General features: G+C 43.1%; 1 protein-coding gene across 1 annotated transcript in view; it reads left to right on the top strand.

The window, feature by feature from the left end:
• Positions 1–26,141, top strand: part of Csmd2 (CUB and Sushi multiple domains 2) — a 526,828-nt gene that overhangs the window by 89,028 nt on the left and 411,659 nt on the right. The window contains exon 3 of the mRNA XM_042684124.1: positions 20,032–20,144. Within this exon, the coding sequence (XP_042540058.1) occupies positions 20,032–20,144 (113 nt within the window). The remainder of the gene's footprint in view (positions 1–20,031; positions 20,145–26,141) is intronic.

The raw sequence follows: 26,141 nt of genomic DNA, 5'->3' as shown, positions 1-26,141 counted from the left end.
CCTGCCAGCCATTCGACCTGGAACTGTCCTGTTCCCCAGTTAGTGCCAGCTCTTGGGAGTCCAGTGGAGAAGTCAGGGCAGTGGGGTGCCTGGCACAAGAGGGGCTTGAAGGGAGCAAGGCAGCAAGCCCAGTGGGGCACAATTAGAAGCCCTGTTAGGCATTTGTCTTCCCTCCCAACCCACTCTCTCACCTGCTCAGCTATAAATGGGATCACAGGGCTAGTCTAATGAACCCCAGAGCACTGGGGACTAACAAATGAAGCACAAAGGAAGGGAGATTGTGGATGAATAGCCCAGCCAAGAGTTCTCCACCAGCAGAACTCTGAGGTGTACGTTCTGCATGACTGCCAGCATTCCCCAACGTTATCCAGCCCCTTTCCTCTCAGTGGTGTCCCAGTGACCACGGCCCCTTTGCTGGTGGCCTCCCTTTCTCTGTCTCATATCCTCTCTCCTCACTGTGCTTCTTGAACTCGGTTCCCCTATAAAGTCTCTTGTAGCCAAATTCTTCACCTAGGCCATGCTGGAAACCTAGCCCAGGTGACTGTAGCTACTAACTGATTAACACTTTGATAGAAATAATTGTAACCACCATGTGAGCATTGACTATGTGTTAGGATGAAGTCATTGGATTGTAGGTAGATAGCTTTCTTCTCTCTTCTTTTCTCCTTCTCCTCCTTCTCCTCCTCCTCGTCCTCTTTGTTCTTCTCCTCCTGCTCCTCCTGCTCCTCCTGCTCCTGCTCCTGCTCCTGCTCCTGCTCCTCCTCCTCCTCCTCCTCCTCCTCCTCCTCCTCCTCCTCCTCCTCCTCCTCCTCCTCCTCTTCTTCTTCTTCTTCTTCTTCTTTTTGTTGTCAGTCATAGAGCTTAAACTCAGGTCCTGGACACTGAACCTGAGCTCTTTTGCTCAAGGCTGGTGTTCTACCGCTTTGAGCCATAACGCCACTTCCAGTTTTCTGGTGGTTAATTGGAGATATGAATCTTATGGACTTTGCTTCCCAGGTTGGCTTTGAACCACAATCCTCAGATCTCAGTCTCCTGAATAGCTAAGATTATAGGTGAAAGCCACTAGCATCTGTCTCTTCCTCTTTCTTCTATCTTCTATCTTGTGTTAGTCTTAAGGCTTGAACTCAAGGCCTTGTGCTCTTGCTTAGCTTTTTTCTACTCAAGGCTGGTGCTCTACCATTTGAGCCATACTTCTCCTTCCAGCTCTTTGCTTTTAATTGGAGATAAGAGTTTCATTGGACTCTTCTGCCCAGGCTGGCTTCTAACTTTGATCCTCTTCAGATCAGAGCCTCCAGAATAGGTAGGCTTATAGCTGTGAGCCACTGGTGCCCAAGATTTATAGTTTTAAAAAACGACTTCAAAAAAATAAAAACATTGAGGAGTTCTATCAGCTCATAAAGAGAGACTAGGAACATCAGGCTTGCTGTGGGGACACTAGAGCCTCAGGAAGTTGTCCCAGATGGTTTCAGGACTTTCTTAGCACTCAAACAAACCACACAGAGTCAACCATGAGCTCTGAGAAGGTTTGGGAGCTTCTTCTTCCTGTTTGAATCTGGGTCCTAAGGACTAACAGCTTGCTCTCATCAGTCTTCAAAGCAAGTCCTCTTGATTATTCCTGAAGGGACCTTCTGGATTTGATTCTGGGATATCGAAGGGATTCTTTCTGTCTGAGAGACAGGTGTGTCACCCCTGTATCCAGACAAGTGATAAGAAACTGTAACACACTCAGTGCAGTATGGTATCCTGGCTCAGATGCTGGACCTTAAATAAAGGACATTTGTACAATAAGAATTAGGAAAGGTAACAGCCAGATAAAGTCCAGATTTTAGTTAACAGTAAAATACCGGCACTAATGTCTTAGTTTTGACAGATGCGCATAGTCAATGCAAGGTGTTAATAACATTGGAGAAACTGGGTGAAGAGATCATAGGGAATTTTCTTTTTAGCTTTCCTATAAATCTAAAATTACTCCATTAGGGGTTTAAAAATAAGGAGGCAGGACTTAGCTCTGTTGCAGGTCACTAGAGCCTTCTTTCCAGGTGACACCTATGTGCAGTCATTGAGCCGTAACAAGTGGGTCTGTGATGGTGTCCACCCCACCTGCCCCTTGTGTGAGTTTATGAATGCCTTATAGAGACCTGTAGATTAGAAATTGGTCCCATGTTCCTGTACTTCCCACAGGGTAACTTTTCAATAGGGAATGATTTAATCACCACATCCGTAGACGTAATCTAAAGACTTATTCTTTTTAATGTTTTTATTGTAAAAAATACTGTACAGAGGGGTTACAGTTATATGAGCAAGTGCATTTCTTACCAAGCATGGTTGTCTCCTCCTTTGTTTTCCCCCTACCATCCCTTCTCTCCCACCTTCTCAACTATACTCCCCCCTAAATTATAATGTTCGTTTTTCAACGTAGTGTCTTGTACATCTCATTGTTGCAATGGGTCAACCTAGATCCCTATTTAAACATTTTTTCCCCTTCCCTTCTCCAATTATACCAACATCAAATATAGTGAAAATTGGTTATACTGTAGAGGAGGGACATACAAAGCAACAAAAAAATCACATGGTACCTTATAAATACATTAGAAACAATAGCAAGAAAGAAAAAAACCACTTGTGTCCCTCTCTTAGGGTTCATTTTGCTTAACATCACCTTTTCTGCTTGTCCCAGACATATATTAGTTATTGAAAATGAGGGAAACCATGGGACTTCTGTTTCTTTCAGCTTGGCTTACTTCACTTAATATAATTTTTTCCAAGTCTTTCCATTTCTTAACAAAGGGGCGATGTAAGACAGCCTCTTCAGTAAATGGTGCTGGCAAAATTGGTTAATCATCTGTAAAAAACTAAAGCTAGATCCTTATATATCACCCTGCACCAGAATCAACTCCAAATGGATCAAAGACCTTGGAGTCAAAGCAGACACCCTGAAAACATTACAGGAAGGAATAGGAGAAACCCTACGTCTCCTTGGCACAGGCCAAAATTTTATTAATAGAGAGCCAGAAATACAACAAATCAAAGAAAGGTTGGACAAATGGGATTGCATAAAGCTGCAGAGCTTCTGCATGGCAAAGGACATAGCTAGCAAGATCAATAGAAAGCCCACGGATTGGGAGAAGATCACTAGCCATACAATGGACAAGGGTCTCATATCTAAAATATACCTAGAACTCAAAAAATTAAATCCCCCAACAACAAATCTTCAAAGAAACAACTGCCTGATAAATAAGTGGGCTAAAGACTTAAAGAGAAACTTCTCTGAAGAGGAAATAAGAAAGGCTAATAGACACATGAAGAAATGCTCAACCTCTCTAGCCATAAAAGAAATGCAAATCAAAACAACATTGAGATTCCCCCTCACCCCAGTTAGAATGGCTCTAATCAAGAAATCTAATAACAACAGATGCTGGAGGGGATGTGGCCAGAAGGGAACCCTACTGCATTGTTGGTGGGAGTGCAAACTTGTTCAACCACTTTGGAAAGTAGTATGGAGGTTCCTCAAAAGACTCCACATAGAGCTCCCCTATGACCCAGCAATCTCACTTTTGGGCATTTACCCAAATGATCACAAACAAGACTATACTAAAGCTACCAGCACAACTATGTTTATTGCAGCATTATTTACCATAGCTAAGATATGGAACCAACCCAGATGCCCCTCAGTAGATGAATGGATCAATAAAATGTGATATATATATATATATATATATATATATACACACACACACACACACACACATATACATATATAGAGAGAGACAGACGAGAGCTAAGTTTTGATCCATAGGTCTTAGACCCAAATTGGGAAAGTAGCTCCCAAACAGGTCATCGTTAGGTGTTCTTGTGTTTCAAACTGTCATACTCTACTCCATTAATATGCATAGTTATGATGCGTAAAATAAAATAAAAAGGAGTTCTATCACATGCCACATGGCAGTTGTATGATTCAAAAAAAAGGAGTAAAATGCTAATGTGTTTTGTAGAGATTTACTCGATCAAAAACTCACCACAGTCTGCCTTGAGATACTATGACTTACTCTATTAAAAAAAAATTATAGCCAGGTGCAAGTGGCTCACACCTGTGTGGTGGCTCACACCTGTAGTCCTGGCTACTCAGGAGACAGATCTGAGGATTACAGTTCAAAGTCAACCTGGGTAGGAAAATCTGTGATACTCTTATCTCCAATTTAACCACCAAAAGCCCAACACACACACACACACACACACACACACACACACACACACACACACACACACACACGTTCAAGTACCAAAGTTGTATTTTTATTGGCTTTTTCAGAAATCTCTGGAGCAAGGTAGATGTGGTTGTTCCAGAAAGAAGGCTGCCTGGGTAGCCAAGATCTGTAAGAAGAATGGCCCTGTGTTAAGTCTCTGAATTCCAACCTTCTTGGAACTGCCTTGACTCTTTGGAAGTGGCCCATCTGATTCAGAATTGTGAATTCCTATCTGTTTTTCCTCCCTTCCCTTCCCTTCCCTTCCCTTCCCTGCCCTTCCCTGCCCTGCCCTGCCCTGCCCTGCCCTGCCCTGCCCTGCCCTGCCCTGCCCTGCCTTGCCCTGCCTTGCCCTCCCTCCTCTCCCTCCCTCCCTCACTCCCTTCCTTCCTTCCTCCCTTCCTTCCATCCTTCCTTCCATCCTTCCTTCCTCCTTTTCTTTCCCCAGACAAGCTACATTGTCCTCCAATTATATCTTTCTAATTGTTACTGCTGATTAATGGGGTTACTTAAGGTATCAATTATTATCCTGCCAAGAGCATGAATATCAGGCTGAAACAAACACCCATGAACTTGCTTATTCTATTAAAAAATACAGTAACGAGAGATGATTAATGATGTGTGCCATGAGAGAAGCTGCAGGAAGAGATGGGCAGAAGAGGAAGGTAGATAGGAGCATGTTCCAATTAGGGGATACAAAAAGCGTTTGCTTAAAAGTAGGTCTCCATTTGACCCTCACCCTTCAAAGTCACTTCTGAGAGATCTGTCTGACCTCATTGTTTCCATTGGCTCTTTAACGATGGTATCCAGTTTCACTCTACTGCTTTGGAATGAGTTGACATGTTTTCCTAATTACCAAAACCAACACACTCTTGGTGCTCTCTCTTGTCCCCTCCAAAGTATCTTCTGTCATTGACTAAATTCTTTTTTAAAAATATTTTTATTGTAAAAATACTGTACAGAGGGGTTACAGTTACATGAGCAAAGTAATAAGTACATTTCCTATCAAGCATTGTTACCTCCTCCTTTGTTTTCCCCCTACCATCTCTTCCCTCCCACCTCCACAACTACACTCACCCCCCACCCCCCACCCCTGCTCCTGCCTAAATTGTAAAGTTCGTTTTTCAACATAGTATCTTGTGCATTTAGTTACAATGGGTCAACCTGTATCCCTGTTTAAGCATTTTTTTTTTCCCTTCCCCTCCCCAAATTAGGAAAGTGTATATACAAGATGCAGAGGTTATACTGTGGGGGAGGAACATACAAAGATACCAAAAAATAAATCACATGGTACATTATAAATACATTAGAAACAATAGCAAGAAAGGAAAAACCACCTTTGTCTCTATCTTGGGGTTCATTTATCTTAACATCATCTTATCTGGTCATATGTACATAGCTTTTGACCTTTTCTGCTTGAACCAGACATATACTAGTTATTGAAAATAAGGGAAGCCATGGGACCTATGTTTCCTTGGGCCTGGCTTACTTCACTTAATATAATTTTTTCCAAGTCTTTCCATTTCCTAACAAATGGGGCAATGTCATTCTTTCTGATGGAGGCATAGAATTCCATTGTGTATATATCCCCCATTTTCTTGATCCATTCATCTACTGAGGGGCATCTGGGTTGGTTCCATATCTTAGCTATGGTAAATAATGCTGCAATAAACATAGTTGTGCTGGTAGTTTTAGTATAGTCTTGTTTGTGAACATTTGGGTAAATGCCCAAAAGTGGGATTGCTGGGTTAGGGGAGATCCATGTGGAGTCTTTTGAGGAACTTCCATACTGCTTTCCAACATTGACTAAATTCTTAAAACATTCTTTTTAAAAAAAATATTTTTAGCATTCCCAACTCCTCATTTATTCATTCATTTTCTACTGTAATTATTGAGCAACTACTATGTGCCAGGCACCATGTGAGACAATCAATGCATGTGCTAAGGAGAAGGACAAAGTCCTTGTTTAAATGTAGCTTATATTCAAGCAGGGTAAGATAAATACAAATAGATACATACTAATTAGTCGTATTAACCAGGGTTCTCCAGAGAAACAGAACCAGTAGGAAATTTGTTCGAAGGTTATTAGCTCTCATGGTCATGAACACAGAGAAATCCCAGATCTGTACCAGGTAAGCTGCAAACCCAGAAGGGCTGAGGGTGTCACATTCCAGTCTGAGCCTGTACAGGAAGGCCAGAGGGAAGACCACCATCTCAGCTGGAGACAGGCAGACAGTGAATTCTCCCTTACTCAGCCTTTTGTTCTTGTTAGGCCTTTAATGATTAGATGAGGCCCACCCACACAAGAAGTGCAATTTGCTTTACTCAGTCTATAGGTTCAGCTAGTATTCTCATAGCCACCAAACACCTGGGTACCCTTTGCCATGTCAGGTTGGCACATAGAATTAATCATAGCAAGCCCATCCTTTGTTAACTTGGCACACATACATACCTCCCTAATTATATACTTAATCTACAGTTGAAGTCAATAACAGATTTTCGATTAGACTGGACATGATAAAAGTACCCTGTACGCAGTCAAAGATGGTCCCAGTTCTTCCACACGAAAGGACAGGAGGACTTGAGTGGTGCTGACTTTTCTCTTTGCTTTCCCGCAGCTGAAATGCTGTGATGCAAAACTAACCAGACTTACACAAGAAAGTATGAAGGCCTTTCATCTTACATTCCATGATAAGAGTGATAAAAGAATGAGAGAAAAATAGACACATTGGTTTAATATATGCATATATGTCATACACAACATGTATGTGCATTTATATGTACAGGTTTGCAAACATTTGTAGCAGAGAACACATGATCATCATAGTCTTCATTTGTGGAACTAATCATATGGTCATAGCTGGTAACTCGTCTGTACTCTGTATGCCCTTGCCTTCTGCTGGTTCTTTACTGGTGGGGCAATGCATCACCATTTCTGTAGGTTCTGGGCCACGAGTGGTCCTGCCTGGATTGGATTGCTGTGGGTTTTTCCTTGGTTCAATCACAGAGCATGATGAAATAAAGAGATGTCTGAGGAATCTCCTTTATTACAAACCCACTCTTCTTCCCTCTGCTGGGGAACAGTCCACTTCCCCCTGGGTGGTCAACATCAATCATCTTGGCTAGCACAGCCTCTCCTTTCTTTGTCTGCTGATTCAAGGGCATTTAGAGGACAAAGTGGCAGAGTAACAGCCTTTCCTTCAGGTCAGGGGAATATCTCATGGTAGAAACATAATTCTCTTTTGGAACTGAGAGCTATAGGCCAACAGAGCCTAGAGCCCTGGGGAGAAGGAAGCAAAAAATGTTGTTCCTGGGTCTTGATGTTGTCATGAATGAAGTAATTTCTATTTCTATTCTTTGATGTTGGCTGTGTGAGACACAACACTATATTCAGTACTGATGTTCAGCATGTTCATTCAGTCTTCTGGAGAGCCCTGCCCATGTCCTGACAGGTTAAATCTCCTTGTAGCTGAGTTTTCAGAGGCCATTCCATTATCTTACCAAGGCAGCTCCATTAGATGACAGGAAACATAGTAAGACCGTGAACTGCATGAGCAGGGGACACCCTTGCTCCAAGCGAGTTATTTGATTGGAAGCAATGCTGTGTGAAATACCCTGACAATGGACAAGGCAGTCTGTAACTTCATAAGGGCAAGGTAGTTTTGGAAGAAGAGTTTCATGCAAGGAAGGCAAATTGGTATCCAGTATAAGTGTCTATTCAGTAACAACAAAATGTTTTCCTGGCCACGATGAAATTGGTCCAATATAATACATCCGATGCTCGATAGGAAATGTACTCATTACCTTGCTCATGTAACTGTAACCCCTCTGTACATACAAAAATAATCCATCTGATCTCTGCAGGTTGTGGTGCATTGTTATTGGAGACCTCACTTCTTTTTTTTAAAATTTCTTTATTGAGACTAAGTGATTACATAAATCTCACAATATTGTGGGATAGTGATACTTAGCTAAAAGTCACAAACCATATTTTAACCTTCACAAGGTGGATTGTCATGATCATGGTTTAATCAAGCTTATGAACTCTACAAACTTTGACAATACAATTAGTTCTTCCAAATAGGGTGATATGTACATTCTTTCCTTTTGCTTAGTGTAAGCTGTTCTTTCTTTCTCTCACGTTCCCTCCCTCCCATCACTGCCCTTGAGCTGCTTAGTTCACTTTCATCAATGTCCACTGCAGCTGATGGCCCCTCTGTTGTATTTTTTTCCTGTTTCCCTCTGATTCTGTGCCCTGCTCTTAGCATTCCTCAGATGCGCACATGTATATACTACATGGGGACCCCACTTCTTATATCAAATCTATCTTCTTTATGGGTTGCTAAAACAAAGGGCCTTAAACGGGGTGGCTTAAATAATGGAAACTGTTTTCTCATGGTTGTGGTAGCTGGGAGTCCAAGAGAGCCAGGAAGTCCTCTGGTGTCTCTTCTTCTAAGGGCACTAGTCTCACTGCAAGAACCCCACCCTGGTCATCTCGCCGGACCCAAGTTGCTTCCCAAAGGCCCACCTCTACATGCTGTTAACATGTGCGTAGGACCTCAACCTATGAACTTGGGGGCAAGATAGGAGGCCTGGCCAGGGAACCTCCCTATGGAATGGAGTCTCCATCACTTTCCCATGGCCCTCCTTAAATCTTTTTGCCACTGTCTATTTAGGATTGTGTGCCTTCATCTGTGTTGTCTCTGTAGAATTGAGGTGGGATCTTGGGGGCTAGGCAACTCCCTGCTTTGCAGAGTCTGACACCAGAAGTAACCCAAAAGATGGAACCTCGGGGAGCCAAACTTTGCTAATCTTAGCTGAGCCATCTCTTTCTAATCCTCAGGGTCTTCCGGGTGGAAAGGCAGAATTCAGAGGCAAGGTGGCAGTTTGGAACTCAGAGCATTGCGCAGGGATATGAAGGGCATCCCTGATGGCCTAGAGAAGCCCTGAGTTGCAAAGTAGGGTTACAGGTTCAGGAGGTAGGGTTGAGTGTCCTGGAGTTACCTGAGGTGACCACCATGGTCACCTCAAGTGACCATCTGTCTCACTGCTCCATGACTGTCTTCTCCTAAGGCTACAGGAGAGGCCCCAGGCAATGCCTCTTCAGTGTTAACTGTGGCTATCTGTGGTTTGAATATAATTCAGGCTGACTCTCTGATGTTTATAACCACAGTCACCTTTGCCATGGCCTGGAATGGGTGGCTGTTTCCATACTGTATAGCTATGGACTTCAGGGTGCCCTGGAAACCCAGCCAGAAGAGATCCAAGTTGCCCCTCTTGCTCACAGGAAGGTTTCAGTCATTCCCCAAGGCCAAGGTTCAGCAGGCCCTAGTTTATCTGACTCCTGAAGAATGGACAGTTGGTAGACATGGTGCCTGGTGATGCTGGTGGCCCAGTTCTGGCTTCAAAAATGCATCCAAGAAGCATTGCTGCTCCATTAAAAAAGCAGGACTTGAGTTTTTCCCACTTCATTGCCTACACCCTTGGTTGGTTGTACAGCAGCTCATGGTCATGATGGCTGTCATTGACCCAGACACTGCTTGTAGTGCAGTGATAAGTGTGATCTTTAACATAGAGAGACCATCATTTCAGACCAAATGCAAGGTTCAGAATGGGCCAGATGGAAGAGTATCAGGATACAGGAGCAGGTAAGGGGTGGACCAGCCCACTCTGAATGCACAGCCCCTTCACCCTTGTGCAGATACTTTCATTATCTTACACACCCCTAAAATGCCACCTGCTTCCTTCCCAGATGGCCTCCTGAGATGGAGGATCCCAAGGAAGATGTCATTAGTGGTTCTTTAGTATTTGGACAATTTGTGAACCTCCCCCTCCACTCCCTCCCTCCCCCATGTGCACCCAGTACATAAGGACACTTTGAATCCTAGCCTAGTAGTTCTCTTTAGTTCTCAGCTGTTCCATGGGCCCTTTGAGTTGGGGTAAGCTTTCTGACAGCGAACAATGCTTATATGTTCCCAAGTGTGTGATTTTTAGGGGCTTGACTGAGGGGAGTGTCAGGCTGTGGATCATGATGGTCCCTCCTGCTCCGTGGAACTCCGTGCCCCCATCTCTGTCAAAGGTAACCAAGCTTGGCCTTGGCTCTTTAGGCTCCTGCGAAGGAAAAATAACATCTGCATATGCTTAAAAGCTGAGTACCCCTCCCCACCGAAAAAAAACCCAATGCCATCCTCTCTCTTGGGGAGGCCGGTAATTAAGCAGTCATGGCAAACAAGCGGAGGATGAGCAGCTGGTTGTAGCCATTTGTTCTCCTGTCATTGGTTGGGGAAACAATTTCATAAATTACAGGGGAAGCTGGGTTTGCTTTTCCCTCCTCTCCTGTGCCTTCCCTTTGAATTAAAATGACCTTCCTCTCCTACCAGGTCCCGCTGGCCTTGAGTGATCATCCCCTAATATTGGTCCTTTTAGATCAGCTCAGGCTGGCCAGGTCATATTCCCCTAGCACCTCTCTGTCACTGCACTTTCTGTATGGATTATTGTTGTGTCTTCAACAATAATAACATTAATCGTGAACCCCTAGGTGTGCTTAGGCCCATTGTCAATGGCAGGATTAGGTCAGTGAATCCAATGGAGAAAAATCCCTGCTCTTGTGGAATTCATTTTCTAGGGGGACTTAGTAAGTACAGATTAATCAAATACAGATTTGTCAGATGGTGTGGGTATCATGGAGAAAATACGGTGCAGGAGGAGCAGGAGCAGGAAGTAGGATGAGAAGAAAAGAAGAAGGTTGCAGAATTAAACACAGCGGTCATCAAAACCCCGGAGAGGATGAAGGAACAAGCCACTCACACTTAGGTAAGAGAGGAAATCACTAGAGAAAGCTGAGGCATATGCAAAGGCCCAGCTGCAAAAATTTGCCAGGTGTGTTGACTGCACTGAGCAAGCAAAGGAAGACTGGTTGGTAAGGAGAGAGGTGACAGATTGAGATACATGGGGATGGCAGTTTTGCTTGGGGCCTTTAGGACATTTGTGAAGACTTTGGCTTTCATCCCTAATCAAGTGGTTTCCCTTCAGAAGGATTCTTGTATAGGGAAGTGATGCCAGCCCTCTGTGATGGGAATGGAGGTGGATGAGGGGAGGGGAGAAGTAGGGATGGAAAGAGTAAGGCTTTTGCAGTGACAGGCAAGAGGTGGAAGTGGCCTGGTTCTGTATGGCAGGAATAGGGGTGCTGGGTTTCTGGATACATTTATGTAAATGCCTTCTTTATGAGCATTGAACTCTTTGAAGGGAAAGTCCATGTCTTGTAAATTTCTATCCTTAGAACCAAGCACTGGTACGTGACATTTCATAGGGTGCACAATTAATATTTGTTGCATGGATGATCATGAGCAAGGAAATGAGTCAGCCTCGAGTCTCATTTTTGAACCTCTCAGATCCTAGAGCAATCATGGGTTGCATTAAACTTCCCAAGTGGAAAACATAAGGAAGTGTGTTTGTGGTAATGTAGTTTTGTACTTGATGGTACCAACTGTGGTTGTTCCCCTTACAGTAGGATTTCTGGGGCTTTTAATACTTAATGCAAAGATATTCAAAGTTTCTTAGTTCAGGGAGCTGCTGTAATATTTCAAAGGTGTTCAGTGGGTAAGGGAAGAACCTATCTGTTGACTCCATTTATTATTTAGGACCAAATAGTTGAAAAAGTATCGATACCCTAACAACTTTGTAGCTGTTGGAAATATAAAACACAAATGAATATAAATTGAAAAAGAAAATCCTCATGAGTTCTTCCTGAATCATAGCCACTCACTAGTGGTTGGACACTGGTAAACCTCCAGTCTTGGAATCAGATCTTATGTACCTCCCCTCCTCCCTGATCCAGGCTGCCTTGAACTAGACTTGCACCAGCCCCTGAGTCCCCAGCTCTGGATGAATATGATGTTAGCAGATGGAATGTAGCCTCTGCTTGGCACTGTGAAATTTTTCAAGTCAAATAGCTTAGTTTCCAAGAGAAAGGGTGATAACTCAAGGTCAATTGGACACACAAATGTCCCACCTCATAAATGCATAGAAATATCCTGGAACACCTTGATGGATAGTTTGGGAACCATAGTGCTATTCTTTATATAGCATCCCCCCCAAATAGCCCATCTATTTCCTCAGGCAAATCTCACACCACACAGGACAGTGTTGTGTGCAGTGTGGCCATGGAGCTGCAGGGGAGAGGAGGGCTGTGGGGGAGGAGGGAGGACTCTTCTGTTGCAGAGACAGAAGCTGCAATTCTGAGGGAAACACCTCTGGGTCCTGACAGCAAGTGTGTACGCTTTTCAGAACATTTGCATTCTGCACATGCTCACTGCTGCCCTATTTTTAGACCTCGGCAGGTGGGCCTGCTCCATCTCCAGATCTTGTTTCTGAAGCCAGCACACGTCCTAGAAGGTGTATGTGAAGACTCAGATGTTAGCATTGCTCCCGCTCCCATCCAACTATATTTGGGTTAGTTATCTCAACTTCTGAAGGAAAAAATAAGTGTATTTATACAGGTGAGAGGTGATCTTACAGGACTGCTAGTAGCTAGTAGATTCATGAGGATAGGCTGGGGCATGTGAGAAAAGAATCTCTAGATAGCAGGTTTTTTCCCCCCAGCAGGTATTCAGGGTAATGCCACATTGTCCTCAGAAATGGAGATTATTATAAGGATCTTCAGATCTTGTGACACAAGAAACTCCCCCACCCAGCACTTCCTCCCTCCTTCCCTTCTTCCCCCCCTTCTGCCACTTGAATCACATCTCCCATTCTTTTGTTTTGTTTATCAGATAGAGTCTCACACTAACTTTGTCTAGGTCAACCTTGGCCTACTGTCCTCCTACCTCCCCTTCCTGAGTAACGGAGACTACAGTCATATGCCATCAGACTCAGCATATAAGAACCATCTCTTCAGACTTGGGGTCACTTGAGCTTTCAGAGATTCCAAATTCAAGAATAACAATAGATTCAAGAATAACAATAAATTCAAGAATAACAATGATCAAAGTAGCAGACGAGCCTGAGCTCTGGGACCTGCTTTCTGAAGACATACCATTTCCCTGAATGGGTTCCACAGAACCCTACTCCTCGGGCTGTTGTGAAGAACAAGATGTTTTCACCCCAGAGAGATACAGAAAGCCAAGTTTCCCCAAACCTCCCACTTTTAGAAGCTCTTGATGACATGCAAATTGCCAGAGAGGGTGTGCATCTCTAGGGGTGTATGTGTACGTCTGTGCATTGTGTGTGATTATGACTAATGTCCATCAATTACCTGCAAATTACTACATGATGCCCATAATGATAGTTCTGTTTTTAGCTTAATGGTTTATGTATCTTAACTAGTGGCTGCTGTCTGGAATGGGCCTGCCTGCAAATCAAAACACTATTTCCCAAGCCTGTCATGGTGACAAATGTTGCTTACATTTGCTCTTTTATTCCCAAGGTCAATTGACATGCTTTAAAAAAAAAGTTATATATATAAAACTTTTTTTATATAGTTATTGGTGTACTAAGAGCCTTAAATAAGAACCATTCAATAAATGCCCAATTTGCTGTATTTACTGTTTATTCCTGGATACTTCTGTGTCAGCAGAACCCATTAAGGACCCAGAGTAGAGATATGTGTGGACCACTCTCCCACACAGGCCTTTGTAGTAGATCTCCAGACCTCCAGGAAGCAGGAGAAGCATTTTGGGGTGAATCTGGGTTTTAGCTTGTCCTGAACCTCAGTGATCTCTCTCAATGTCTTGGTGTTGCCATCCCTGAGTAATATAAATCCTACCACCTTCCACTCTCAGTGCCTTGACTCACCGTATTCTTTGCTTATGCCATGTGTTCAGAGGGCTTTGTGGGTTCTCTGATTAGAGGAGTTGGGCAGGGTTTCTAGCCAATGAAGGTGGCCCAGGATCACTGTGGCAAGAGGAAGGATTCAAGCAAAGGTTCTCAGGCTGCTGCCAAAGCCAGGTCATTGCCTGAGCTCTGCAGGAAAGGGAAGGTGCTCTACCTCCTAGTCTGGAAGGAAAGCTTGGAAAGGCATGGACTCAAGATGAAGAACACCACTGACCTACATGGCAGCCTCTGTGGGCAGGGTAGGCTAGTCTAGAAGGTCAGGACCATATCTTTCCAGAAATCATATTGAGGCATGGTAATGAGACTAGAATGATGAGAGAGAGTTCATTAGACAACTCCCAAGATTTGTGGAGGGGAAGTGAAAAAAAAAGAACATGAAAAGGGAACAGCATGTGCAAAGAGGCTGGGGCAGGGCAATTTGAAGAAGCTGAAGGCAGTAATTTTTAAAGGGACTGAGAAGGAGGCAGGGAAGGATATTGTCTGACGCTATTTAATGTGTGGATACATCATGATTCTTTCTTGTTTTAAATTCACAACAGGAAATGCAGCTCCATACTGTCCATACTAGGGAGTGGTCATTTCCCTTATTTCTTGAGATGCCCCTGATCACAGAAGATGGTGGGGGGTAGGGCAGAGCTAGGTAGGAGGGGGATGGGAAATGACAGCGCTATCATGCAGGCTGAGTTAGGGACTCTAGCCTTAAGGCTTGCAGCAGTGGTAAAGCTGGAGAAGAATTCTGAACAGTGAGAGTCTGAGACTTCCTCCATTCTCAGGACTCTGGATTACTCTGGACCAGAGGTCAGAAGCAAAGAAGGAAGTGGGAGAGAAAAAATGCCTGAAAAAGCAGATGAGTGTTGGCATCCCTAAGTGGTCGTGGTACTAGTGTGCAGAGGGCTGAGTCCTATACACACTGCAGTGACTGGGGCATCTACAGTGGTGACAGGAGCCTCTTGTCTTCACTGCCATTGTTTTATCCCATTCCTCAACTGTTCCAGAACCCCTTACTCCTTTCAGTGTGCTGGGTAGTTTGACTTGTCAGATAAAGCAAGGGGAAGTCTGAAAATTATACTTGCTTATTCCAATGCTCCACACACTAGCTCCCCTGTCTGCATGGTCAGCAGCCTGTTCCTGAAACCAATCTGAGATGTGATGAGTAGGTAGTGGAAGAAGGGGAGAGATGCCTTAAGTATCCAGATGTGAATTCCAAATCCCCCACCCCCAGCTTTAGCACCTCTGAGGATTCCTCATGTAGGAATTACCTCCCAAGCCCAGGAAACAGCTGAACAGTGGTAAATATATCAGATTAGAGAAAATGCATGGCAAGCTGCAATTCTTATATATTGCAAGTGATAAAACGGTAATTGTTTGTTGACAGTGTACATTAGCTATTCACAGCTAGTGTCAATAAATAGCACAAGAAGCTAAGGTCTAGGAATCTGTAATATTAGGGCCAAAGTACCATGGAATTATGGATGGGAATACAGCTTCATGGGAGAAATCCATTCCCAGAGTTGGTGTTGAAGAAGGCTCTTCCCAGTTGGAGTCTAGGTATGGCACCCCACCCCCTACCCCAGACCATCTGGGAGATCAGAGCCAGGTAGAGAGGCTGGTCCCATTAGGGACACATTTTTCTATCTTATGGTAAAGGGTTTAGTGAGGTGCCACAACCTCAGTGGAAGACATACAGATTTGGGAGTGAAGGAAGGGAGTACTTTGGTAAATCAACAAGAAACCACAGGACAGGTGAGTAGTGACCTGAGCTCTGCGTTGAAGTTCTGGTGGTCAGTCAATGCTGTGGATAGGAAAGGACAGGGAACAGTGTGAGAGGCCTAGCAATAGCCAACTTTGAGCTCAAAGCCCAGTCCACAGAGACTGACTTCAGGTCAGGTCTAATGAAGGGTACTGTTCAGTAACTTTTAATTTTGACATAATTATAGATTCACAGGAAATTGCAAAGATAGTATAGAAAGGTCCTGTCTGTCTACTGTTCACTGTCTCCTTTGCTGGTTTCATTTCAACCTAACTATAGCACAACCTGAAAACCAGGATGTGGACACAGTGTGTGTGTAATGTCTGTGTATGTGTGTGTGAGAATGTGTGAGTGTGTCTGTCTTTCTCTGTGTGTGTATATGTCTGTGTGTGTGTGCACACCTACTTCTGTGTCATTTTATCACATGTAGACTTACTGCAATTGGGATTACAGAGCTGTTCTTCACCACAGGCACTAGCCTTGGTGAGCCTCCCTCATTAAACTGCCACCCACTTCTTATTTAACCCCTGGCAACCATGAAGCCATTTTCCACTTTACTATTCTGTCATTTCAAGGATGTTATATCTTCAGAAACTAGTTTCTTCCCCCCTTTCAGCCTAATGCTCTTGTCATGTACCCAAGTTGTTGCATACTCTCCATCCATCTATCACTCATTCCTTCCCATGGCTGAGTAACATTCCATGGTGTTGAGCTGTGGGCTTATTTGTTTGTTCTTTTCATCATCCACCTGTTGTAGGACATTTGTATTGTTTCTGGATTTGGGCTAGATTTTGGCATAGTTCTAAGTTTTTGTATATGTAGGATATTTTTGAGTGTGTATGAGTGTAATAATTGCTGAGCTGTAGAATTATTGTATGTGATCTAAAAAAAAAAAGAAATGACAAAGCTGTTTTCAGAGTGACTCTATGGCTTTTACATTCTTCCCAATGGGTTTTGAGAGGGCCAGTTGTTTTACACCATCAGCAATGGTTGATCATGTCACTATTTTATTGTAGCTGCTCAAATGTAGATGACATAATACCCCACAGTATTCTTCATCTTGCATTTCCGTAGTGACTGTTTATAGTAGGCATCTCTTCCTGAGAAACATTTATTTCTGTTCTTAGTTCCTGAAATGTGGGTTTTTCCCTCCTCTGGGCATGGATGGGTACTTTTGTTGTGTCAACTTGATACTTTTAACACTTTTTAAAACAGTCAGTAAAATTAGTTGATTTTCAAGTATTGAACCAGCCTTGCATTCTTAAACTGAACTCCATTTGGTCCTGATATATAGTTACTTTTTATATGTTGCAGGATTCTCTTGGTTCAGGATCTTTGTGTTTATGTTCATGTGTGATGCTGATCTTCGTTTTCTTTGTTTGCACTATCTGGCTTAGATATCTGGGTGTTTTGGCCCTCGTGATACTATTTTAGGAGCATTTTTTTCAAGAGCTTGTGTTAAGGTTAATGGGTGTTAATTCTTTATACATTTGGTAGAATTTTTTACTAAAACTTTCTGGCTATGGATATTTTTCTTTTTGAAAACATCTACTTTAATTAGCATATATTAATGGTACAAGGGGATTTTATGGCACTAATTCCATAGAAATATTCAGTGTATTTGGAACAAATTTACCCTTCCTCTATTGTATAATTTCTGAAACCTCCTCTTTTCTCCTCTTCCAGTTTACACTTTTTATCTTTTTTTTCAGTTTCTTTTGTCATTCATACACACTTAATTTCCATGTAGTTAAATCAGTCAGTATTTAAGTCTCCTGGGGTATCTTGCTGTATCCATTCTTACTTGATACATTTCAAAAGATAGAAACCTAAGTCAAACTAGCTTGGGAACAAACAGAAGAAAAAAAAAAAGAAAGAAAAAAATCAAGAACATTAGCTCATGGAATTGGGATTTGAAGAGAGACATTGCTGTGCGTGGCTGGATCAAAGATCTCAGAAATCTATCATCCCTGTTCCACTGCTCAGCTTTTGTTTATATCTATGTTGATATCTTGTGTTCTAAGGTAGATAGGCACTTTGTGGCGATAAGGAGATTGTTGTTGTTCCAAGTCTACACTTTAATGATTAAATTCCCCAAATGACTTTCAGAATCCCATCCCATCCCATGGGAGGACACAGAATCACCCTGCTTGGTCTATGTGTCCTCTTCCCTCTTCTCATACCATAAAAAGGAGGGATAGTATTCTCTGAGCTATCATTTACCTCCTTTGTGGCTAATGGGCAGGTAGGGACTTACCAGAACTGTGTCATGGACAGATCCCTAGAAGAATGGTGGGCAGATAGGAGCAAAAGAAGTCCTTGGAACAGGTCACCTTTAGGAAAGCTTTCCCTATAGAATCTGGCTATACGACTCCTGGACATGTGTCCAAAGGAATGTAAGCAGATTTTCAGTCATGCATGCCAATGTTTAAAGTAGCACTATTGACAATAGCCAAAGTATGGAATTGACCTTGGTGTTCATCACCATGAATGGATTAAGACAATGTGATGTTTATATCTATAGCTATCTCTCTCTCTCTCTCTCTCTCTCTATATATATATATATACACACATACACACACACATATGCAATGGCGTATAATTATTCAATCATAAAGATCTTCCTACCTCAGCCTCCTGAGTGTGGAATTATAGATATGTAACACAAGCCTGGCCAGTGTTGTATCTTTAACCCTAAAAGAACCTAGGGAAATGACTGAGTCTAAAAGTATAGCATGTTAGACTTCACAATCCCTGTTTTTGTTTCTCATATAAATTCCAGAAGGAAACACAAACATTTTAATTTTAAAAGCATGAACAGCACGATCCTGTGTGTATGAAATTATTTCATTGAGTATGATTCCATGCATCGATCCTTCTGCCTCACCTTGTATATCAACTGCCAGGAGCTATTATTTCTGGATTATGTTGCATTATTCACATTGCTCTTTTTAAGCTAGTAAATGTTTATTACTTTTTAAAAAACCTGCAAACATTCTTTGCACAGAATAAATTCTGTGGTTAGAAGCATGCACATTTTGCTTCTCAGAGTTGGATAAATTTTCCTCAGTCTGTGAACAAATACTGCCTTGTGGTAGCTAGCAATTGTAAATGCATGGTGAATTCTACCCAGAGCCTCAAAGGACCTCAGCCAGAAAGGGAGAGGACAGGAGAAGAAACCAGAAGAGGAGAAAAGAGAAGAGACACAAACATACCAGACAGGCCTGCAGCTCAGGGAAGGCCCACGTCGTTGGGGAGTCATCCCTTCATATTTCTGTGTCAGAAGGCTGCTGGTGTCTGTCTCCTCTGAGTGTCATATTGCCTTTGAACCTCCAGCCTGTGATGCGGCCATTTTGGCTTTGTTTCTGTTCCTCCCTGTGTTAGTCAGCTTGCCATTATTATCACAAAACACCTGAGCTAATAACTTAAAGAGAGTAAAGGTTTATTTTGGGCTCACAGTTTTGTACATTTCAGTCTGAAATCTATTGTTGTGATGTGTGTGTGTGTGTGTTTGCGTACGCGCATGCATGCATGTGCTCTTGAACTCAGGACCTTGTGTTCTCTCCTGGTTTTTTTCTTCAAGGCTGGCTCTGTACCATTCAATCCATATCTTTGCTTCTGGCTTCTTGGTGGTTGATTGGAGATGAGTCTCTAGGATTTGTTTGCTGGGACTCAATCTCAGACTCCTGAGTAGCTAGGACTACAGGTGTGAGCTATTGATTATAGGCAATTACTTGTTGCCATGGCTTTGGAGCTCGTGGTGGGGCAGCACACCATGACTGGAAGTGCATGGTGTAGCAAGCTGCTCCAGTTGTAGCAAGCTGCTCCCAATGTGGAAGCCAGAAAGCAAAATGAGAGAGAGTGGGGGATAGGGTAGAAGTAAGGGAGGCACAGTGCTGCCTAGCTCGTGTGAGGCCCTGACTTTGATACCATGTATCATAAAGAACAAGAGAGAGGCTAGATTCGCAATGCCTATTCCAAGTGCCTCGCCAATAATATCAACTTCCTTCTACAAAGCTACACACTTACAGGTTCCACTGCCTCCTAATGGCATCAAGGTGAGGGTCAAACCCTTAACACAAGAGCTTTTGGGGCGATATCCAAATGGTAACATTCCTTGTTCATAAATCAGCACTGCCCATCCAGTAGATGCTCAGTAAGTGGGTAACGGATGTGCAGTTTCCTGATGGGTGCCTCTTTCTGTTTCAGGCTCACTGGCTTTCAGCTGCCGGCCACCATTGTCAGTGCTGCCACCACTCTGTCCCTGCGCCTCATCAGCGACTACGCAGTCAGCGCCCAGGGCTTTCACGCCAGCTATGAAGGTAGGTGCCTCTCTCCTTAGCCACTTTGGCCTGTGATGTGTCACCACCACAGGCAGGGTTCTGCAGACTCTTAAGCTTGTACCTGTCCCTAACAAAGCTGCTTAGGAGCCAAAAACTCAGTACAGAGATGTCCTGGCAGCCTTCCCACAAACAGAGAATTAAAAGGGGGAGCCCAGGATCTCCCAGGAACATCTGCTTCCCTCTCCTTTACTGGGCTTCATTGTGTTTTATTTTTCAAATTCTGTTTTATATTGGACTTCATTTGTATGAGGTACCTCAGGTTGTTTGTGAAAATAAGCAGGGAGATATAAGGTTAAACTCAAAGAAATAAAAGTGGTGGCCAAAACTCCAATAAATATGGAGACTTCAGAGAGTCAGTTTTAGATCATTTAGAGGAAGACCAGACAGTTTTTCCTTAATAGCATGGATTAAGGTTCTTTTGGTTTGAACTAGGCAGCTAATTTCCGCTTCCCTCAGTCTGTTTAAATATGGTGCTGGAATTCAAATGAACACTAATATCTTTAGATTATACACTCCTATTATTATTAACTTTATTAAGTTAGTTCAGAAGGTGGTACTTCTAGATCTCTGTCATTTCCCTGGGAGAAATTTACATCTCATTAATAGGTAATTATGCTGCTCTTGGCTAAGACCTACACTGCTATTTTGTGTTGAGATTGTTAATAGGCATATTTTAAGACTGTTAATGATAATTAATAACAGTAATGACATAACACCCTGGTGGAGCCATGCCAATTAAATGAAAGCATTCTTTCCTATGCCTTTGTTTGAGAACTTAAAAGAGTAAGTGATGTTTTCGTTAATGATGCTGTAGCAACAGAGAAATAGACACTCCCCGTGTCTTGGCCAGGAGAATCTCACACAGATAAGTAAATCTACCTTTTTTTTTTTTCCATCCTGGGACTTGAACTCAGAGCCTTGTACTTGCTCAACTGACCCTACATCACTTGAGCCACACTTCCAGTCTGGCATTTTGATGGTTCTTTTGGAGAAAGAATCTTGTGACTGTTCTGTCTGAACTGGCTTCAAACTGTGATCTTCTAGATCTTAGACCTCTTAAGCAGCTAGGATTATAGGCATGAATCACTGGTTGTCTGACTGTTTTCCACTATTTTTTTAAACCTAAGATTCCTTTACCTGAAGCCTCCTGACAAAATCCTTTTGCATTCCAAATGAGGATTCCTGAATTGGCCTGACTTTGTTTGGTAAAATGATCTGCCAGTCCCAAGACCAAGTATGTAACCCTGGTCATCCTGGATAAATGTCCCCAAGTTGGAACTACAGGCCTCTTCAGAAGCTTCTTCAAATTTCTACTGGATATAGATAGCTCTGAGGACATAGTGGGCATCAAGTCAGCAACTCTAGAAAAGGTACCTTCAGAGACCCTGGGAGTGATGGATATAAGGCATACCAGCTGGGCCCTGGATCCTTGTAGTACCTCATTAAGCCCTTGCAAATCTTTATCTGAGGCCCAGACTCTCATGAGATATCAGGAAACCACCTGTGCCATTCATCCAGGCTATACTGCTCCAGCCTATAGGTCAACAATGCCAGGCCCTTCCACCCAGAGCAGACATGGCAGCATATTCAGCCTCCTTTTGGATACAGGTTCTACCTGTAATTGGTGATCAAGCTCTCTGGGCATCTGCAGGTCAGTTAGCTTCCCAATTAGAGACAAAATTCCCAGAGTCTGTGTATCTTGTCATACAGAGAAGGGGGAGGCCAGCAAACTTGGGTCCCCTGGCCAGATCTCGCCAGTAGCTTGTTGTTGTAAATAAAGTTTTATTGAAGCACAGTCATTGTCAGTTGGCTTATATGGAGTCCATGGGAATTGCACTCAGAGTTGACAATGTGGCCTGCAAATTTGATATGTATCTACCTTCTAGCCTCTTACTGAGCCTTGATCTATACCTTTCTTCCCAGTACAATAGTCATTAAGCCATTAGCCCCGAAGGACTGCCTGCATTTAAATTAATTAGAATGAAATAAAATTTAAAGCCAGATTTTATTTTTGTCACACCAGAGTCTCAACAGGTGTTTGATGGCCTCATGTGGCTCAGGGAGACTGTGTTGGCCAGCAGATGTCCATCCCTGCAGAAGATGTGTGGGAGGGAACTGAGCTAGAAGCTTCCATCAGAGTCACACTGGGGTCTGTGGGGGTAAAAGTGTCACAAATGTTAGAGGTAAATGTTAGTGGATCTCACTTCTCACCTGCTTGGCCCAAGTGGGGCAGTCCAGACCTGAGAACACCCAGCATTCCACTCCAGGTCCCACACATATAACTAGGTTAAGTATCTAAGTCATGACCCCAGCAAGCCTTGCAGAAGAGGTCCTGCAAACCCTGGACCAGCACAGACCCATGGCTGCAACTGTGAGTTTCTCTACAGTCATGTGAGCACAACTTCTGCACACCTAGCCATCCTTGTATGGCATGATAGCATATCACAGATGTTTGTACATACAGGAGAATCAGCCACACATAAGCCAAGGCTGTGGCTACTACCAAATCCTGTTAGACAATGAGGAAATTCACATCTGGGAAAGTATGAGTCCTACCCATTTCTGGACCACCTTGAAGTGGAGGAAAGAAGGAAGGGAGGGAAGAAGGGAGAAGGAACTAGGGAAGGAAGGAAGGAAGAAAGAAAAAAAGAAGGGAGGGAGGAAGGGAGGGAGGGAGAGAAGGAAGGAAGGAAGGAAGGAAGGAAGGAAGATAGGGTCTGCTGTGAATATATCCAGAGGATGTATCCCCAGCACAGAGCCTTTGAACAACAGATCAAGTCACTGCAACTTTGAGGCTGGATTGATTGGTACATAGGAGTTTCTAGGGCCTGTAAATGACTTGGCTTCAGGGAGGAAGGCCAGCCACTGCGTCCACTGTGGAGCAGGCAGACAGAAAGACAGACAGGATTTAGAGAAGACCCTCCCTGCCAGCTACCTTGTGTAGTCTTATTTTCTATGTCACCAGCTCTGTTTCAAAATGGTATCAGGGCACAGCTCTTGGTTGTTCTCATTGGCTGGCATCCCTGAATGTCTGCCATCAAAGTGAGCTTGATCCTTCTCCACCTTCATCCAGAATGTGAAAAGTGCAGATAAGGAACTGAACTGAATGGCTGTAAGGACTTAGGAAAAGGTGAAAGCAGGCAAAGAGTGTCAGCTCAGGGCTGCTTCTTAAGGAAAGATCAAAAGGCCAGTTGTCAAACCCTGAGATGCAAGAAGATGCTGGGTTTGTAATCCCCGGGGGCTCTGAGTGAGTGTGGGCTGCAGCTGCTGGACCAGAGGGAAGGGGATCAACTTATATTAAGCACTGAGTGTGTGCCAGATACTTTCCATACATTATCACCTCTAATCCCTCATGACAACCCTGAGGGCAGATCTTGCTATCTCATCTTACAGATGTACTGGCCCAGCCTCTGCAGAGGCTTGGGCCTGGCTTAAGGGGACTTGATGGCCAGGAATTTGAGCAAGGCTTTTCTGGTACAAAAGGCTCTACTCTGCACTGGCATCCCACAAAAGCTCCTTGTGAGAGGGAAGGCCAGAGACTGCATTTCACAGCATGGAGCAAAGTCAGAGCTTGACATGAGAGGTGTGCTGTGGCCGCCGTGTTCCTCCAGACAGGTCTCTGGAGTTTCTCAGTCTGTGGGACCACACAAAAGACAACGTGCTCATTTAATTTTACTTTGAAATTTTAAAAATTGGAGTAGCATTTAGGATAAGTATGTCCCCAATACTTGGTGGGATCTACTAAAACACACATACACACACACACACACACACACACACACACACACACAATTCAAATTTAACTGAACATACTGTATTTTAATTTGTGAGATCTAGCAATCTCTTTTTCTCATTCCCTCCCCCCCATCTCTTTCTCTATTTTCTTCCCCCTACCTTTTATGGTGGTACTAGGGTTTGAACTCCGGGCCTATGTGCTGTCCTTGAGCTTTTTTATTGCTCAAAGCTACTATTTGAGTCACAGCTCCATTTCCATCCTTTTGTTGATTCATTGGAAATAAGAGTCTCATGGACTACACTGGCTAGGCTGGGTTTGAACCTCCATCCTCAAATCTCAACTCCTGAGTAGCTAGGATTACAGGTGTGAGCCACCATTGCTCAACTAACAATGTCATTTTAGCAGAGTCTAAAAGTAGGCCCCAGGAGCAATCCCTCCTCTTCCTCCTCCCAACTCCCAGGTCTGCCTGCCCTGCTCTTTATGCCCAGGCAGGCTGTCTGTTTAGCCTCCCTTCTGCACACCTACATAGGTCCAACGATACTTGGGATTATTCAGTACATGAAATTTTATAATCTGTTTAATGAGGTCAGTGTTTCCTCATGTTAATATAAGTAGCCCTGGTTTTTGTCCTTTCTAGTGAATACCAGTGAGGGACCCATTGTGGTTAGAACATACCATAATTATTTAAGCAGTTATCTTCTGTGGACATTTAGATAAAGAGCATCCTTGTTCCTGCATTTTAAGCCCTCCTCTAATTACCTCCTTAAAATAAATTCTTGGAAGTGCAATTGTTGGGTCAAAGAGTTTACAGATTTTTACATTCTGATATGGAATTCCAAAGTGTCTTCAGAAAGGTTATATGAATTCACACTTTTAGCAACAATGCAAGGACAACCTAGGCCCTTCTCCCCTCCCACTTGCCTACCTTACAGGTTGGGAGAGTTTTAAATCAACTTCATTGATGGAAATAGGTGGAAAATGAAATCTCATTTGTAGTTACAATTTGCATCTCTTTGATTCTAGCAAAGGTGGAGCGCCTGCCACCATTTACTGGCCATTTGTAGATCATTTTGTAAATTGTCTGCCCCAATTTTCTGCCTGCTTTTTTTTTCTATCAGGCTGTTAGTTATTTTTCCTATCATCTCTGTAAATGGGGTTTTGCATATTCAAAGTATTAATGTGATGGGTTTCTGTTTGATGTGCTGAGAGTTTTCATTTTTATTTTACTAATTGTAAGTTTAAATTAAAAATTTTTTTAACAGTTTTATGACATCTACTTTCAGGGCCAAGATCAGACAAAATATTCACTGAAATGTCCATCTTCTTATTTTTCATTTCATTTTTCTTTTGCACTTGTTCAATCTCTATGGAGTAGGGTTGCTTGTCTTGGCATCTGGGACTCCCTTTCAGTCTTGGACTGTATTGCTGTCTTCCCTACTTTGACTCTGAGTGTCTCCTTGATTTTTTTCCTCTCTGGGATGGTTGGGCATTATCTTCTCACCTCCCAACTCCCCGAGGTTGGATGGGATTGTTTGTGTTTATTCGAAGCTGATCTTCTTGTAAATAAGAATGCTAGCACAGCAGAAATGTCAATTAGGTAAAAATTTCCGCAGATTTAATTCCTAATCTTGGTGGCAACTTTGCATTTTGTAGCACAAATCTCTTGTCATTTGCTCCTGCAAAGGCAAGCCCGTATTGGAGGGATGATTCTTAGTTCTGTAGATCCATCATATATAGTCTAGATTCTCCCCCGCCCCCACACCAATTTTTTTTATTGCTTATATGAGTCTCACTGTGGTCTTGGTAGCTCATTATCTAAATACAGGAGGCTTTCTTAACAAATTAGATCTCCCACTTATTATTTATGAGTAGCATCTAGAAGGTTGATAGATCCTCAGTTTTGGAAACTCTCTGCTAGCCTAAGGGGAGAGGAGGCACAGCACAGCATTATGTGCTCAGGCAGTGAGCACAGACACCTGAAAGGAAATCCCATCTTGTCTTCATAGCTGGGTGGCTTTGGGCAAGTCATTTCATCTATCTGAGTTCTTACCAAGTGCTTGTAAAACAGAAATGTGAAATTTGGGTAGAGTGTCCCTGATCTGAGAATCTAGAATGCTTGAAAACATGAAGCCTTTTGAGCACCAACTTGATCCATATGTGGGAAAGTTCATGTCTTAACTTAATGGAATGAGTCATAAGCAAAACTCAGACACACTAAGGGTTTTGCATAAAATTACTGT

Source organism: Dipodomys spectabilis, unplaced genomic scaffold (assembly GCF_019054845.1).
Source record: "Dipodomys spectabilis isolate Male_0828 unplaced genomic scaffold, ASM1905484v1 ptg000002l, whole genome shotgun sequence".
In the NCBI taxonomy this organism is placed as follows: domain Eukaryota; kingdom Metazoa; phylum Chordata; class Mammalia; order Rodentia; family Heteromyidae; genus Dipodomys; species Dipodomys spectabilis.
Note: the sequence above shows the minus strand (reverse complement) of the source record. Positions and strands in the feature narration are given on the sequence as shown.